This window comes from Zosterops lateralis (genome assembly GCF_965231275.1).
Source record: "Zosterops lateralis genome assembly, chromosome: 11".
In the NCBI taxonomy this organism is placed as follows: domain Eukaryota; kingdom Metazoa; phylum Chordata; class Aves; order Passeriformes; family Zosteropidae; genus Zosterops; species Zosterops lateralis.
The window spans coordinates 16477275-16491593 of NC_139771.1; the positions used below are offsets into that span (position 1 = coordinate 16477275).

The following is a 14319-nucleotide window of genomic DNA, read 5'->3' on the forward strand; positions in this document are numbered from 1 at the left end:
GGTCCTGGTGTCTTAAGGAGGGGTCATCATAAAACTGATGATTAGAGACTCGACAAGCTGGACCAGGGCTGTGTCCTCTCAGATGGCTTTTGGTTATACCTGCTGAAAAATGAGGATTTCAAGGGGACCAAACTCACTCAGTCTCTTCTTCCTGTACTCTGTTCTGCACAGAGCACTGAGACCCAGCTGAGTACTGAGTTCTTGTCTTGGTGCATGTACTCCAGCCTTCTTTTTGAGGCTCCTGGCAATCACACACTACTCCTGCCAAACTTTATTTTGACAGTGGAAGAATGGCCATTTTGTTCTGCAGTGACTGCTCCAGGATACATCACTGTCACGTCACCCAAATGGCGCCAGTCACCCCGGCCTGCAGTAGCTGCTGCTGGGACTTGCTGACCGCAGCAGAGCCTGTCACTCTGAGTTTAAGAAGGGATTAGCTCTGCCATTTCAGTCAGCCTTAAGAGAAAGGTTAAAGACTTTGGGAGGAGGAAGCGCGTGTGTGTGCGCGCACACATGTGTCTTCCAAAACAACAGATGGTTTCAATAAAGTTGCTCCTGCTGCTAGGAAGTGGCACTTCTTGGCATTAGCAGAGCCGTATCTCATCAGGGTTCTTGTTTCTACCAGCCTGGCTCAGCACGGCCGAGCCCACTGTCCGGCATGGGGTAATCAGGGAAGCACTCCAATATCTGCCCCATTAATTGCCCCCTGCCAGCCTGCCCTGCCTCCCCATGTAACGCCCACTGTGCTCAGTGGGGCGGGATCGATCTCCTTTGAAGGGCAACTTTCCCTCATGATCCGCAATTCCCCCTGTTAAACTGCAGCCAGAACTGTCTTCTGAGGGATTCTGCGAGAAACGTGTGATTTCTTGGAACCGCTAAACAAAAACCTCTCTGCTCCAATCAATGGATCGATGAATTAAATTATTGTGCGACTAAATTAATGTGCCCCTCGGTGACAGAATCGAGGAAAATGAGCAGTGTTTTATGCATTAAAGACAACCCGGTAAAAGATTGTTTTTCAAGGTTAGATTGTTCCACGGTGAATATCAAGATTTTTCCAATTAAAATATGAGGGGTTTTCGGAGCTGCATCAGCTCTATTGCTTCTCACAGTGTCACAGTGCAAATTAACAGGTACAAATAACTGAAGAACTGTAAATAGTAATTGAGACATATTTGGGAGTTAGAAAGTAATAGTGTTTTTGTTTTTGTTTTTTTTTTACTGTTTGTATTTAAATTTTATAGGTAAACAATTTTGCTGGAAATCACTTTGGGGTTATTTTGGTGGGATTTTTGCTTGCTTGTTTAAACTCAAGAGTCATGAAAAATGCCACCATTCATAATGTTGTCATGAAAAACTAGAGAGCTTCTGCAGCCCTTGGTTTTCTCTTTTCAGGCTATATGGCACATGTGAGGATAGGCTCTGCCTTCCTTTCATGATGCCCTCTTATCAGTGAAAAGAACAGAGAAAAGGGCAAAGAAAAAAAGGAAAACAGGATGCAGTGACCTCTTCCTACAACTTTAAAGTAAACATGATGTCCAAAATGAAAATGGGAATATTCATGTGGATTAAAATTTGCTCCATTTTGAAGCTGCAACCCTGGTTAACATTTTCTTTGAATTTTGGTCCAGTTGCATTTCTTATGTTCATTTTGCTGACGGGAGAAAACATGGGAAATTTACTAATACAAATACTAATACACTAATAACCCTAATACACACCTAATACTCTGTAGCAAGAGTTGCATGCTCCAAAAGTGCTCTGTGCACCTGCTCTTGTGCAGCAGGAGCACTGGGGCAGGTTCCTTCCAACCATTTCATAGATATGATGAATGAATTTCATAGATAGGATACCTGTGTTGAAGGCAACCAGATGAACCAGTTTTCTAATTAACTTGTTCTGCAGGTGCAATGACAAAGGAAAACCTTTTCAATAACATCATTGTTTGCTCAAACTCTTTTTATGGATATCTTCTAAGTTCTCATATATCTGAAAAAGTTTGTGTTTTGTCCACTTTCTCCTGAAACTTTTTCCTTTTCCTCTTTTCTCTCTTGAGCTCATGACAAAGACATTTTTATTCTGAAGGCAAGAATCCCAGAACACACAGTGCCAACTGTGAGTTTATAAGGAGTCCAATCTCTCTAATCACTTATAAAAGACAGACATAGACGGTGTGCTCCTTATCAGTTGACATAATTTCATTTCCATTTTGAACCTTTGGAATATCAAATCAGAAAATTTCTCCACCAAGTGTATGTTTTCAAGCTCTATCTCCAGGAATGATAAATTAGGTGTGAAGTTAAAGCACAAGTCCTGGTCCCTCAATAACAAGGACTTTAAATTCTTGCAAAATCCTAAAATAGGTTTCAGTGCACTGCTGCCAGAAGAACCAAAAAAAAAAAAAGGTACCAAAAATTATTAAAATATTTACCAAAAACTATTATAAGGTAAAAGGATTTACACATTGTAAATCCCCATTGTCTCCTGGGAAGCCAGAATTCATGAAATCAAATTATTTGATCAACAGCATGAAGAAATTTGTGGCAGTATCAAAGCTAAGAACCCAATTTTTCACTTCTACACTCAAATATGGGCCTACATCACTTCACAGACAAAACAACAGAAGAAAGGAAATGATGCGGCAGAAGGGAGATGGAATTCTTTGAGCATCTTGTAATTTCTGAAAGAATATGTTCAAATGTTTGTTTGTGATGCAAATGCCATTTATATGCAGCTTTAGCATGGTGTGTGACTGTGGTGGATTTCAGAGCAGCTTGCACAGGCAACACATCTCATTCTGCCCTTTCAGAATTCCAGGGAAGAGTGTGCAGAGCTGGGTGAAAAAACCAGACCCCCAGACTTCCATGGGGGTACATCCTAGGAGTGCTAATGGAGGTTTCCAGGGTGGGGAGAAGGTGATGCTGTTATTCCACTTGAGAAAGGCTTCAGCCTCAGCAAAAGTGCTGCTATCGATGCCTCTCAGAGCACATCTAAACCAGTTTGTACGGCAATTTACTTGCTCCACCAAAAACCACACAAAGGTAAGCTATTTCCAGAAAGGCTCTCTCTCTCTCCAAAGTGCCAGCTCAGTGAGGGATCTGTATTAAAAAACATTCTACATTTGGCTGCTGCATTTTAACACTAATCCAGCCCGGCCCACGCGTCCGCGCCGAAGGAAATGAACTGTATCAGGCAATGTCATTTGCTAAAGGGTAAGAGGGGAGGAATTCTCCATCCCTTCGTTTTAGATTTCTAGGGACAATTTCACAGGCCGTGCCGTTGCTGAACGGGGAAATTGGAAAACTGCAGAATCGATTTGCAGACGTGGAGTTCTATTTTCTTTTACAACTCCTCCATCAGAGTCCCCATCACTCCGGCGTGGTGCAGCATTATCATCGGAGCAGCCTGGACACCGCTGGTAATTGCTGAGCGAGGGGGAGGCTGTGCCTTGCAAGCAAAAGTAAAACCAGTGCCTTTAAATTCACCTGCTTTAGAGAAGTGGTCATGTACTCAGGCTACTAATTCCTGAGAGTTAATGGGAAATTATTTATAAATATTATACAAATTGGTTTTGTTTGCTTTTTTTTTCTCTGAACAAAGCTTCCCAGATAAAAGTTGTGATGCTGTGTTATATCCATTTTGCATAAAACCAGGAGAAATATACACAATTTGGCAATGCTTGCATTTTATAATTCTTTATTAATTGCATTTCACAAAGAAAAAACCTCTTCGACAGCAAACGCTTGATAATGACAGAGTTCCCAAGAATGAGACCACTGGCTAATTGCTGCAGAAAAGTGGAGAACCTGCTGAATATCATCCACTCGACCTCTGGGATGGAGAGGGAAATGTGCTTTGTGATATTAAGATGTGCTTTGTGATATTAAGGGTCATGGGGCAACAAAACGGTCACTTGTGTGCTGCAGTCACAAGTTCATTCAGCAGCTCTCTGGGACAGCTAGGGCTGATCTGGGGTTATCAACCCTGGAAAAATTAAGAATATTCCTGGTGTAACAAGGTTTCTGACCCAATAGCCGGTTATTGGTTTCTATTAAAGGTCAGTTCAACCTTGCACAGCTACAGGTCTCACATCCTGACCCTTCCCTGGCCCTCAGCACATCCCTGCAGCACCAGGAGGCTGGCGGGCATTTCCGTGCCCCTTTCCGCCGGATTCCGGCAGTGCCGGTGGCGGCAGCTCCGTGGGCAGAGACACCTCCGCTCCCCTACGCCAGGGTTTGCCTCAGGAGCCATAGCTCAGCCTGGACAGAACTGCAGGGATTGGGGGTGGAAGGCAGTTGACTCCTCTAGAGAGGCCGTTTCTGCCAGGAGCCTCTGGTGAGGAAGGAACGGGACAAGGCGCTGCCACTGCCCACAAGGCCCAGCCCGAGGGCCCAAAATGGCGGCTCGCCCGGAGGCGCCGCCGCCTCGTTGCTACGCGACCGGCAGGGCCCGCCTCCCCCCGAGAACTACAACTCCCACGCATCCCGCTCAGGAGGGACTACAACTCCCGGCAGGCCCCGCGCGCCGGAGGCGGCCGGCCCGCACTACATATCCCGGCAGGCGGCGGGGGCGGTAGCCAATCGGCGCTGTTGATGCTGCGGGGTGCGCGGCCGGCGCTGAGCGGGGGAAGCGGCGCGGTGACATTTCCTGCCGGGCCGCCCCCGGAGCCGCTGCCCGAGCGGGGCCCAGGATGGCAGCGCTGGGAGGTCGGTGCGGGGCCACGGGGGAGCGCCCGGTGCGAGAGGGCGGGTCCTGGTGAAGGGTATCGGGGCCTGTGTGTTGAGGGGTGTCTGGCGGGGATGGCGATGAGGGGGTTCGGGCCTGTGCTGGGGGGGAGCACCGTGTGAGGGGCTCGGGGTGCCCGGGCTGGGAGGGGTCCCCGGGAAGGGCAGCGGTGCTTCGGTGTGGGAGGTGATGGCTGAGGGAAGAGGGCGCCCGAGCGGGGGCTGTGTAGGACAGAGGGTGTGCGGGGCAGTGTGCTGTGTTAGGGGGGAAGGAGGCTGTCCCATGAGGGACCCCCCCTGCTGTGTGAGGGGGGCGCAGCCGGGAGAGAGGAGTGGGATTGATGAAAGGCTTCTGTGAGAATGGGTGTGCTCTCTCTCCTCTTTGCCCCTTTGTGTTGCCCGAATTTCGTTGGAAGCGCTCTGTTGTAGTCAGCAGCTTTGCACCTGATTTGCAGCTCTTGCCACCCAATGTTTTTCTTTCGAGCTCTCCTTTGTTGTTGTTGTTGTTGCGTAAAAATTTTCGTGCTATTACGAAACGGACTTTTGTGCTTGAGCTATTGCTCAATTTTCACTTTGGGATTTACTTCATTAGGCTTATCACATGTTATTTAGCAGCATATGCTCGACTAAATATGTTTCCACGGTGATACATGAACTCCTTCACACCTGAGAAATTTCAAATTATAATTCAGCTTTATTTGTAGAGAAAACATGTAACTGTATCTACAAATTTATGTGAGTTTAAGTTTGTTTCGAGCGGACTTATTGTAGGGCTGTTTCTTCATGAGCTCCAGCCATTGAGCTCTTTTGCTCCAACCATGACTCGTGTGAGGCAGGAGCCAGTTCCTGTTTCATTGTGGAGTTAAATATTTACATACAGACCTGTGTAATGGCAGGGTGGGTTGGAGACTTACTTTATTCCTCTGCGTCTCTTTGTATTTTAAAGGTCAATGAGTGTTGTGTTTCTTGACCGGCTTTCCCCTTCCCCAGTTGTCTGAAGTATTTGTATTGTTTTCCTTAATGGGTATAAACTTTATAGTTTATAGGGGTATAAACTTTATAGTTGAATGGTAGCTGACATGTACATTGTGAAGAGGAAAAAAAAATTGAGGTATCTTTATATTTTACCCTTGACAATGTTTGGCTTGGTGTTATAGATGGTGATGCTGAGGAAATATCAATTTGTGCTAATTGTGTGTGGGTTTTTGGCACGTGTATGGATTTCTCTGGAGGTTTTTTGTTATTGTTGGTTGCTTTCCCTTAAAGTTTCAATTTTGCTTTGTAGAACCAAGTCAGTTTTCACAAACACTGAACGGAGTTCCTCCCTCAAACCCAGTCATCAGTGGAATGGACCCCTTCCATGCCTGTAGTATCCTCCAACAGCTGAAGACCATGTATGATGAGGGGCAGCTGACAGATATTGTGGTGGAAGTGGATCATGGGAAAACATTCTCCTGTCATAGGAATGTTCTTGCTGCAATCAGTCCTTATTTCAGGTACAACTTTCCATTGTTCTAGGGGTGGTCAAAGCAGATAGAATGTTGGTGTAGGTATGATTTTTAAAATTTTATTTTAATGAAAATAAGTTTTGTGTATTTGTAGATAATACAGGGCACCTAGCAAGTAAAGATTATTGTTCTCTTAAGGTCAATGAATTATCAGTGTCTGTTTCTCGAAGGAAAGTTTCATTGGAGAAAAATGTCACACAATTTTAAACCAAGCAAAACTGCTTCTGGTACTGAAGGTATCAGACATACAGTAAGAGCAAACTGAAACTACTTGTTTTCTTTCTAAGTTACATATTTTAGTACGCTAGAATATGAAATAACTTGTTGAAAGTTGGATACAAAGAGTTGGATATGTTGAGAGCTTTGCTTGTAAACTCAGTGAATTTTAACATGGGATTAGTGAGATAATTTATAAAGAAGTTCCACTTTTGTTTCAGTAAGTCTAGAAATGGTCTTGAATTTGGGTACCCCAACAGGAAAATGTAACACCTGTGATAAAAGTGTGTGCTGCTGGAGGGGCAGACGCCCTGGGACTGTCTGTGCAATGTATTTAATTCCATGGCTGTAGTTAATTGCAGACAAACCAGTGGGTGTTTTTGTGTGCAGATCGATGTTCACGAGCGGCCTTACCGAGAGCACCCAGAAGGAAGTTCGGATCGTTGGTGTGGAAGCAGAGTCCATGCATTTAGTGTTGAACTATGCATATACCTCCAGAGTAGTGCTGACAGAGGCCAACGTTCAAGCTTTGTTCACTGCAGCCAGTATCTTCCAGATCCCTTCCATACAAGACCAGTGTGCTAAATACATGATCAGTCATTTGGACCCGCAGAACTCCATCGGGGTGTTCATCTTTGCTGATCACTACGGTCATCAGGAACTCAAGGATAGGTCACAAGACTACATTCGCAAGAAGTTTCTGAGTGTCACCAAAGAGCAAGAGTTTCTTCAGTTGAGGAAAGACCAACTGATAAGTATCCTCAACAGCGATGATTTAAATGTAGATAAAGAAGAACACGTTTATGAGAGCATTGTAAGGTGGTTTGAGCACGAACAAAACAAGAGAGAAGTGCACCTTCCAGAAATATTTGCCAAATGCATCCGTATGCCTCTGTTGGACGAGACATTTTTAGAGAGAATCCCTCCCGTGTTTGCACAGGCGATGGCCAAAAGCTGTGTACAAAAGGGACAACCCAGTGCCAATGGCTACACACAACGGCTTGGAATGACCGCTTCCGAAATGATCATATGCTTTGATGCTGCCCACAAACACTCAGGAAAGAAGCAAACAGTGCCTTGTTTAGATTCGGTCACAGGGAGAGTGTTCAAACTATGCAAGCCACCAAACGACTTGAGGGAGGTGGGAATTCTGGTGTCTCCTGACAACGACATTTACATTGCAGGCGGGTACCGGCCCAGCAGCAGCGAGGTCTCCATCGACCACCGAGCCGAGAGTGACTTTTGGATGTACGATCACTCCGGCAACAGGTGGATTCCCAAGGCTCCTTTGCTGCGGGCCAGGATAGGCTGCAAGCTGGTTCACTGCTGTGGGAAGCTGTATGCCATCGGGGGCAGAGTTTATGAAGGAGATGGGAGGAATTCCCTCAAGTCTGTGGAGTGCTATGACAGCCGGGAGAACTGCTGGACAGCTGTGTGCCCCATGCCGGTGGCAATGGAGTTCCACAGTGCTGTGGAGTATAAGGATAACATCTATGTTTTACAGGGTAAGGTGGTTTGGCTGCCTCTGTGGTGTTTTATTGGAAGTGGGGATTGTTCATTCTGAGTGTTTGTGTTTTCTTAAGCAATTTGGAAAAACCCTTTGGGCATGGGAGGGGGGGTGTGTGTGTGAGGGAACTAGGAAGAGGAAGGTTGCTGTTTGAATTCTCATGCCCTGAGAATGTGTCACTAAGTTGTAGCACAGAGTTATTGCACAGATGGCATTTTTGGTGGTATTCTGAGTCAACAGACAGTATTAAACTTAAATCTGAAAATTCTTTATTAAACCTTTACCTGGGTGAAATGCACCAACACTGAAGAAGAGGTGCTATCTTGTGAAAAACCACTTTTCATTTTACTTGGCTATAGCTGAGAAAATTCCTGATGTCTTTATTCTTGGTGACTTGTAAAAGTCGATTGAGGACTTCTAAGTCTTCATTTCCATTGTTTTTGTATCATGTTTGACTCTTGTTGGTTGTGGCTTTAAATAGTTCTGTTATGCAAAAAAGTTCTCTAAATCTCTTTCCCTTGGCTCAGATGTCTGCTTTAGGTGGTTAGAAAAGAATGCTGAAGAATACTGAACTTAATATTTGTTCTTTTAATGTTTCTTAGAGCTGATAAAAGGTGGATGATATTAATATAACCTATAGAATAAGAATAAGAGCACACCTTGTTCACAAATTTTAGCTGCACTGATGCTGTGCTTCAGTGCTTTGAGTGAGAACTGACTGCTCATATAAATAAGCTACTTCCTGTGCTAACCAGCAAATTGTAAAGAGTAGTGTTATGAGTGGCTAGCAAAAACCTTGACTGAGTTGTGCTGTAGTACAAAGAGGTTAGCTTTTAGTAATGTTTCTATGAAAAACTCAGAAGCAGTCAACAAGAATTGGTGAAGTGTGAAAATGCCTATGGAATGCAAATGTGAGTCGCAGGAGATTGCACTGTGGAACAAAAGTGAATAATCAAAATTAGTATTATCTGTAAGACTTTATCTCTTAAACCCTGTTTCACTAATTCTAATGTCCCACTTCTGTATTCTTTGTTATACTTGAGGTGCTCGGTCACCCAACAGCTTGGTTAAAATTCTTAAGACAGCCACGTGAAATCATACATGATTTGAATTATGCTGGTATTTGGCAGTTGTTAGGCCTTTCTCCCACTGGACTTTACAAAAGTCAAGGTGGTCTCTATCCATGTTCTTTCCATGAAATGTACAGAGCATGAGTTTTTGGTCTTCTGAACTTCCTTTATCTGCAGTCTGTAGATGCTGCTTTGTGCAGGGAGCACCAGAGGTGTTTTATAACCTAACCACAAACCTAACTGTGCATCAGTAGCTTCATGCAGGTTTTCACCTGGCCTCTTTTTAAGCAAATCAGCCTAAATGTGTAACCCAGTCACCTGATACCAATTGCTTCAAAATTTGTTTGTAGTATGACAGAATTGAGGATTTGAAAGCTGTTAAACCTGAGCAAATAATTGTGAGACTCCCCATCTGCAGATGACACATTGTGAAGATGTTAAAGAGTGAAATAAAGGTATTTCAGACATTTCAAGACTGGAATCCTGAAAGATTCTGTCCCAAATTAATAAGCATGGTTTAGAAGTAGTAAAGGATACCTAGAAACTGTGTTAAGGTGTGTTTCTGCTTCAAATTCCCTCTGCTACAGCTGAAACAAACTCAAAGTAGGTTCTAGTCATGCCATTAATATTTTTGTAAAAAAATCAAAAATTTTAATATTTTTTTTTTTTTTGTTTTACTAAAAGGAAAGCATTTGATGATGCTGGGGTGTTTGTTCTGGGGTCCAGGCTCTAGAAAATTGAGAGCCTTTCTGTCTGTGGAGGAATGTACCCAAGAGCACAATTGCCACAGATCTGTTGGCCTGGAAACAAAGCATGAGTTACGTTTTATTTTCCCTCTCTTGTTTTCAGGGGAGTTTTTCCTTTGCTACGATCCTCAGAAGGATTACTGGGGATTCCTGACCCCGATGACTGTGCCTAGAATCCAAGGCCTGGCCACAGTGTACAACGACTCCATCTACTACATCGCCGGCACCTGCGGGAACCATCAGCGCATGTTCACCGTCGAGGCCTACGACATCGAGCAGAACAAGTGGACTCGAAAAAAAGACTTCCCCTGTGACCAGTCCATCAACCCCTACATAAAACTTGTCCTCCTCAAAAACAAACTCCATCTCTTTGTCAGAGCTACTCAAGTCACTGTTGAAGAGCACGTTTTCAGAACCAGCAGGAAGAATTCTCTCTACCAGTACGACGAGGTCGCTGACCAGTGGCAGAAAGTCTACGAGACTCCAGACAGGCTCTGGGATTTAGGCCGGCATTTTGAATGTGTTGTTGCTAAATTGTATCCGCAGTGTCTTCAGAAAGTTATTTAAATTCTTCTCTTTTTTTTTTCTTTTTTTTTTTTTTTTTTCTTTTTTTTTTTAATTTCTCAGTAACAGGCCTTAGTGATTTCAGTGGTAATTTGATGCTAGAGAAAAAACATGTCTTAAAAGAAAAACAAAGAAAATCTGTCAGTATTTATTGTGAGATGAAACAGACAGGTTTTTTTGTATATGGGGATGGGTGCTCTTTAAAGGTTGCAGTCCGGGGAGGGAATTGTTCGTTCAGTTTCACATTTACTGATATTTTCCTGGGAAATGAGAAGGAGGTTACAAAGTGCAATTATCAGCATTTTTTTTCTGGTAAACACTTAATCATGTCATACTAAAGGGTTTTGTTTTTTTTTTTTTTGTGGTGAAAGCAAATTAAGTGGAAGAGCCAGGATAACTATGCACTACAGTGAAAGAAAATCTAGCATTAATAGTTAAGGATGTCCAAGATGTGTTGAAGTGACTTTTCTTCTTTTTCTCTTTTTTTTTAATACGGGTAAAATTTGAGGCAATATCACTAAGTTTTGTTGCTTTTTTTTTTTTTTTTTAATTTAGATTGAAAATACATAGAGAGGAATGGTAGATCTTGATTCATAATGATCTCTTCTTTTTGTACTGTTTTTGGAGTCTGCTGAGATGTCTGTGATGTTGTTTGTGCACTGCAATTTGGGAGAAACACTCAAGTCAGAATTGGATTGTGGAGTACCTTTGCCCCGGATGGAGGCCTGTTCATATTGTTGTACCAGTTCCTGTCTGTGGATTTTTTTGTTGAGATTGAGCTTAATGATAGTGGGGAAAAAAAACCCAACACTTGTTTTTTGCCACATAGGTGTAGTGCTGTAAAAACTTCTTTTTTTTTTTTTTTTTTTTTTAACACTGATTAAAACCTTTTTTTTTTCACCCCGTAAAGGGCTTTAACCCAAAAGTTGATGGTGCTAGTACATTTTTAATACTTGTTTGTCTGAACTGGGCCAGCCTCCTGCTACTGTTTTAGACAGCCTGTTGTTTTCCATGGAGTGTGTGTCTGTCTTCAGGCCCTGTCCTGTCATCAGATTGTCTTTTCTAACATAACATTTTTACTGCAGTGGTGTTCTTGCACAGAATTGTGACAGGATATGGCCTTAATGATACTGATTCTCTTTTATTTTTTCTCTTTGTGTGGAGTGTTCATTCTGTCTCCACTACAGTACAGTGCTATGTGCAGAGTTGGCGTGTGCTCTGGTGATTTGGAAAAGTGTGGTTTAACTTTGCAAGTTATTTTTCTTTTCTCTTTGCAGTCAAGCCCCCAGCTATCTTCTATTTTCTTCTGATCTATAATGTGAAAAATTGCACTACTGAGCTGTCAGCATTATCCAGTGTATTAAAACAAGATTGACAATAAGCATCCATGGCTTAAATAATCTTAGAGGAAATACAGAATAAGGAATATATTGCAGAATAAGGAATATATTGCAACACTTTTCTTTATGTATTTAACATTTAACTTATTTTTAAAAAGTGAGTAAGTTCAAGGTTCAGCCTCTACTTCAGTAGTGAAAATTGGATTTAAAAGGGAAAATAGGACTCCTAAAAACTTGCATCAGCTGTAATTTACCAGGTTTCTTACAGATCTGCTTTTTGCAGAGCTTTCAGTTATCTTACTCTTTCCTGTTTTTTCCTGTTGACCTGAGTAAACCAGTTAACTTGACATGGCACTGGCCATCACTGGCTAAAAGTGCTTACCATTATCTGGCTTAACAGCTGATATTTCAGTCAGCCAAATATTTAGCTCATTGTTTATCCCCCTGGCATGGCTGAGGATTTGGATAATGTTTGTTTACTATGTGGTCTTCCTGTTCCCAAATGGAATCTTCCTAATACACGAAAATACTCGCCTGGTTCTATTTATTAATTCTTGCACAAAATGTTTGAGAGGCAAAAGCAAAAAATAACAAACTGTGAAATGAAAAGCAAAATAAAAATGCCTCTTTGCATTTACATACCTCATCTTCCAGAGATTCACCAAACTCTTCTTCCAACGCGAGCACCTGCGTTTTGGTTTTTTTTTCTGAATTTGGCAATTCTGGCTAAGACTGCATTTTCCACCAGTGTTTAGGTGTATTGTTTCTTTGTTTAGTTTTCTTCTGGATAGTTTTATCTATGTGCATAGCCAAGAGTAAGGGGTTTTCTGAGAAGTACAACTAATTTAATTTTTCACTAATGATCCTTGGTCCTTGGCTAGCTCTCTTTGCGCTGTTGTAGGCCTCTAGCTGCAAGCTTTCTGAAGCACCCTCCCTAACAGTGTTGCATTTGTGTGTGAGACCATTTTTTTTTTTGCAAAGTGTTATGTAACTTTTTCCTTGTTCCTTTGTTTGTTTTTCTTTTTTTTTTTCTTTTTTTTTGAGCTTGGTTGAATATTTACAAGATTTCTTGCTGCTTTTTGACAATCTATATTTATTTAGTAGAACAAATTTCAATATATTACTTGAAACTATGAACTAGAATTGAGTTAGCAGTTGACTGGTCATGTGATGTATAGAAGTACAATATGCTGTGGTTAATTCTGCAGTAGGTTTGTTAATTTTGTTTATCTGCACTAAAGTACGAAGATCTCCATTCTGTTTAACCATTCAAACCGAGGGTGTGATCCAAGTCTGTCATGTGTTTGAAAGCTAAATCCTGGAACTTGCTGTGGGAGTAGAATATACTAAATCTTTTGCATGAGGAGTTTGTTGAGACAGTACTGTAGCTGTGACATTTTGCCAATTCTTAAATGCTTCTACGTTATGCTGAAAGTCAGATTCCTGGTAAAGTTTTGCTTTAGAGTCAGGCTTAAGTAAACTTGCACAGCACAAAAAAAAAAGATAAAAATAATTGCACCAAAGGTACTGATAATATTTGAACAGTAATCTGTACATTTTGCTCATTTGGAATTTTTTTTTGCATTCGTTTATTTCCCTTCATGAAATATGAATTCCTAGTGTTGTAAGAACTTAGGTGAGTGTAAATCTCTTCCAAAATTATTAGTTACTTTAGAAGGAAACGTTTTGTAATTTCCACTTGCTTCCATCAATGAAATTTAGAATAACTCCAAGCAGTTTTGGTGCACCAGACATGCAGTGTGTGTATGTTCTACAAGAGATCCAAGAGCTCCCTGTTCGTGAGGCTGTTGAGAAGTGGCATCCAACATTCAGTGCTCAGGTATGTTAGTAAGAAGTACTGTAGTCCTATGAGGGCAAATGTGTGGATTTTTAAACATTTTGCCATAATTGCACAATTTTGCATTTTTACTTAATGTCATGTTATGTTTCTTAAAATAAACCTATTGTTGAAATACAGTGGAGTTCAACTGTTTTTGTGACAAATCTGTGTGCATTTTAGTAAATTTCTGAAAATGAATCTGATGTATTTTTGATGTTTGTTCGGTTCTTTTATTTCTCCACTTGTGCCTCACTTGTGTGTGATGTCATTTTTTATTTTTAAGGTGGAAGGTTCTTTGTTCTTTTGTTTCCTTTCTCGTGGCTGTTCAGGTGAAACTTCTCATTTGTTTACACACAGGTGGCATGGTCTTTCCCTTCCCCTTCTCCTTGCCTTTGTCTGCAGCTGGCATCCCAGCAGGAATGTCAAGTGGGACTTTCCAGCCTGAGGACACTGTGTATTGAAAAACCCCAACCCCCTTTACACTGAATTTCCCAGCCCCTTTGCTGCGGAGCTGAGAACTAGAGGCCCCTGGCTTTTAAAGCAGAGCTCCAACATTATTTGTGGAATTTGCTGCAGTGATGGCGCTTATCAGAACTGCTTGTACGTGATACTGGTTATTAGAGAACCTTTGTTCCCTTCCAGAGCCTCTGGTGAGCAGTGGAGATGCCAAGTCATGGCAGCCTAGGAAGACACCATGGAATTGTCTTGTTTGGGCAGTGCTGGGGCTGTCAGGGTCTGCAGGCAGTGTCTGTGCACAGTCCCAGGGCTCTGAGCTCGCTGTGGCTGCAGAGCTGTGCTGGGGCG

General features: G+C 42.3%; 1 protein-coding gene across 1 annotated transcript; it reads left to right on the forward strand.

The window, feature by feature from the left end:
* Positions 1–4633: 4633 nt before the first annotated feature.
* On the forward strand, positions 4634–13679 carry KBTBD8 (kelch repeat and BTB domain containing 8). Its single transcript, XM_083869156.1, has 4 exons — positions 4634–4706; positions 6010–6220; positions 6839–7953; positions 9875–13679. Exons 1-4 carry the CDS (start codon positions 4691–4693, stop codon positions 10336–10338), a joined length of 1806 nt encoding a protein of 601 aa, XP_083725282.1. The 5' UTR covers positions 4634–4690; the 3' UTR covers positions 10339–13679.
* Positions 13680–14319: the final 640 nt, after the last annotated feature.

Coding starts and splice junctions, on each gene's coding strand:
- KBTBD8 (XM_083869156.1), top strand. Junction 6,221..6,838: donor GCAATCAGTCCTTATTTCAG/GTACAACTTTCC, acceptor TTTTGTGTGCAG/ATCGATGTTCACGAGCGGCC. Junction 7,954..9,874: donor TAACATCTATGTTTTACAGG/GTAAGGTGGTTT, acceptor TCTTGTTTTCAG/GGGAGTTTTTCCTTTGCTAC.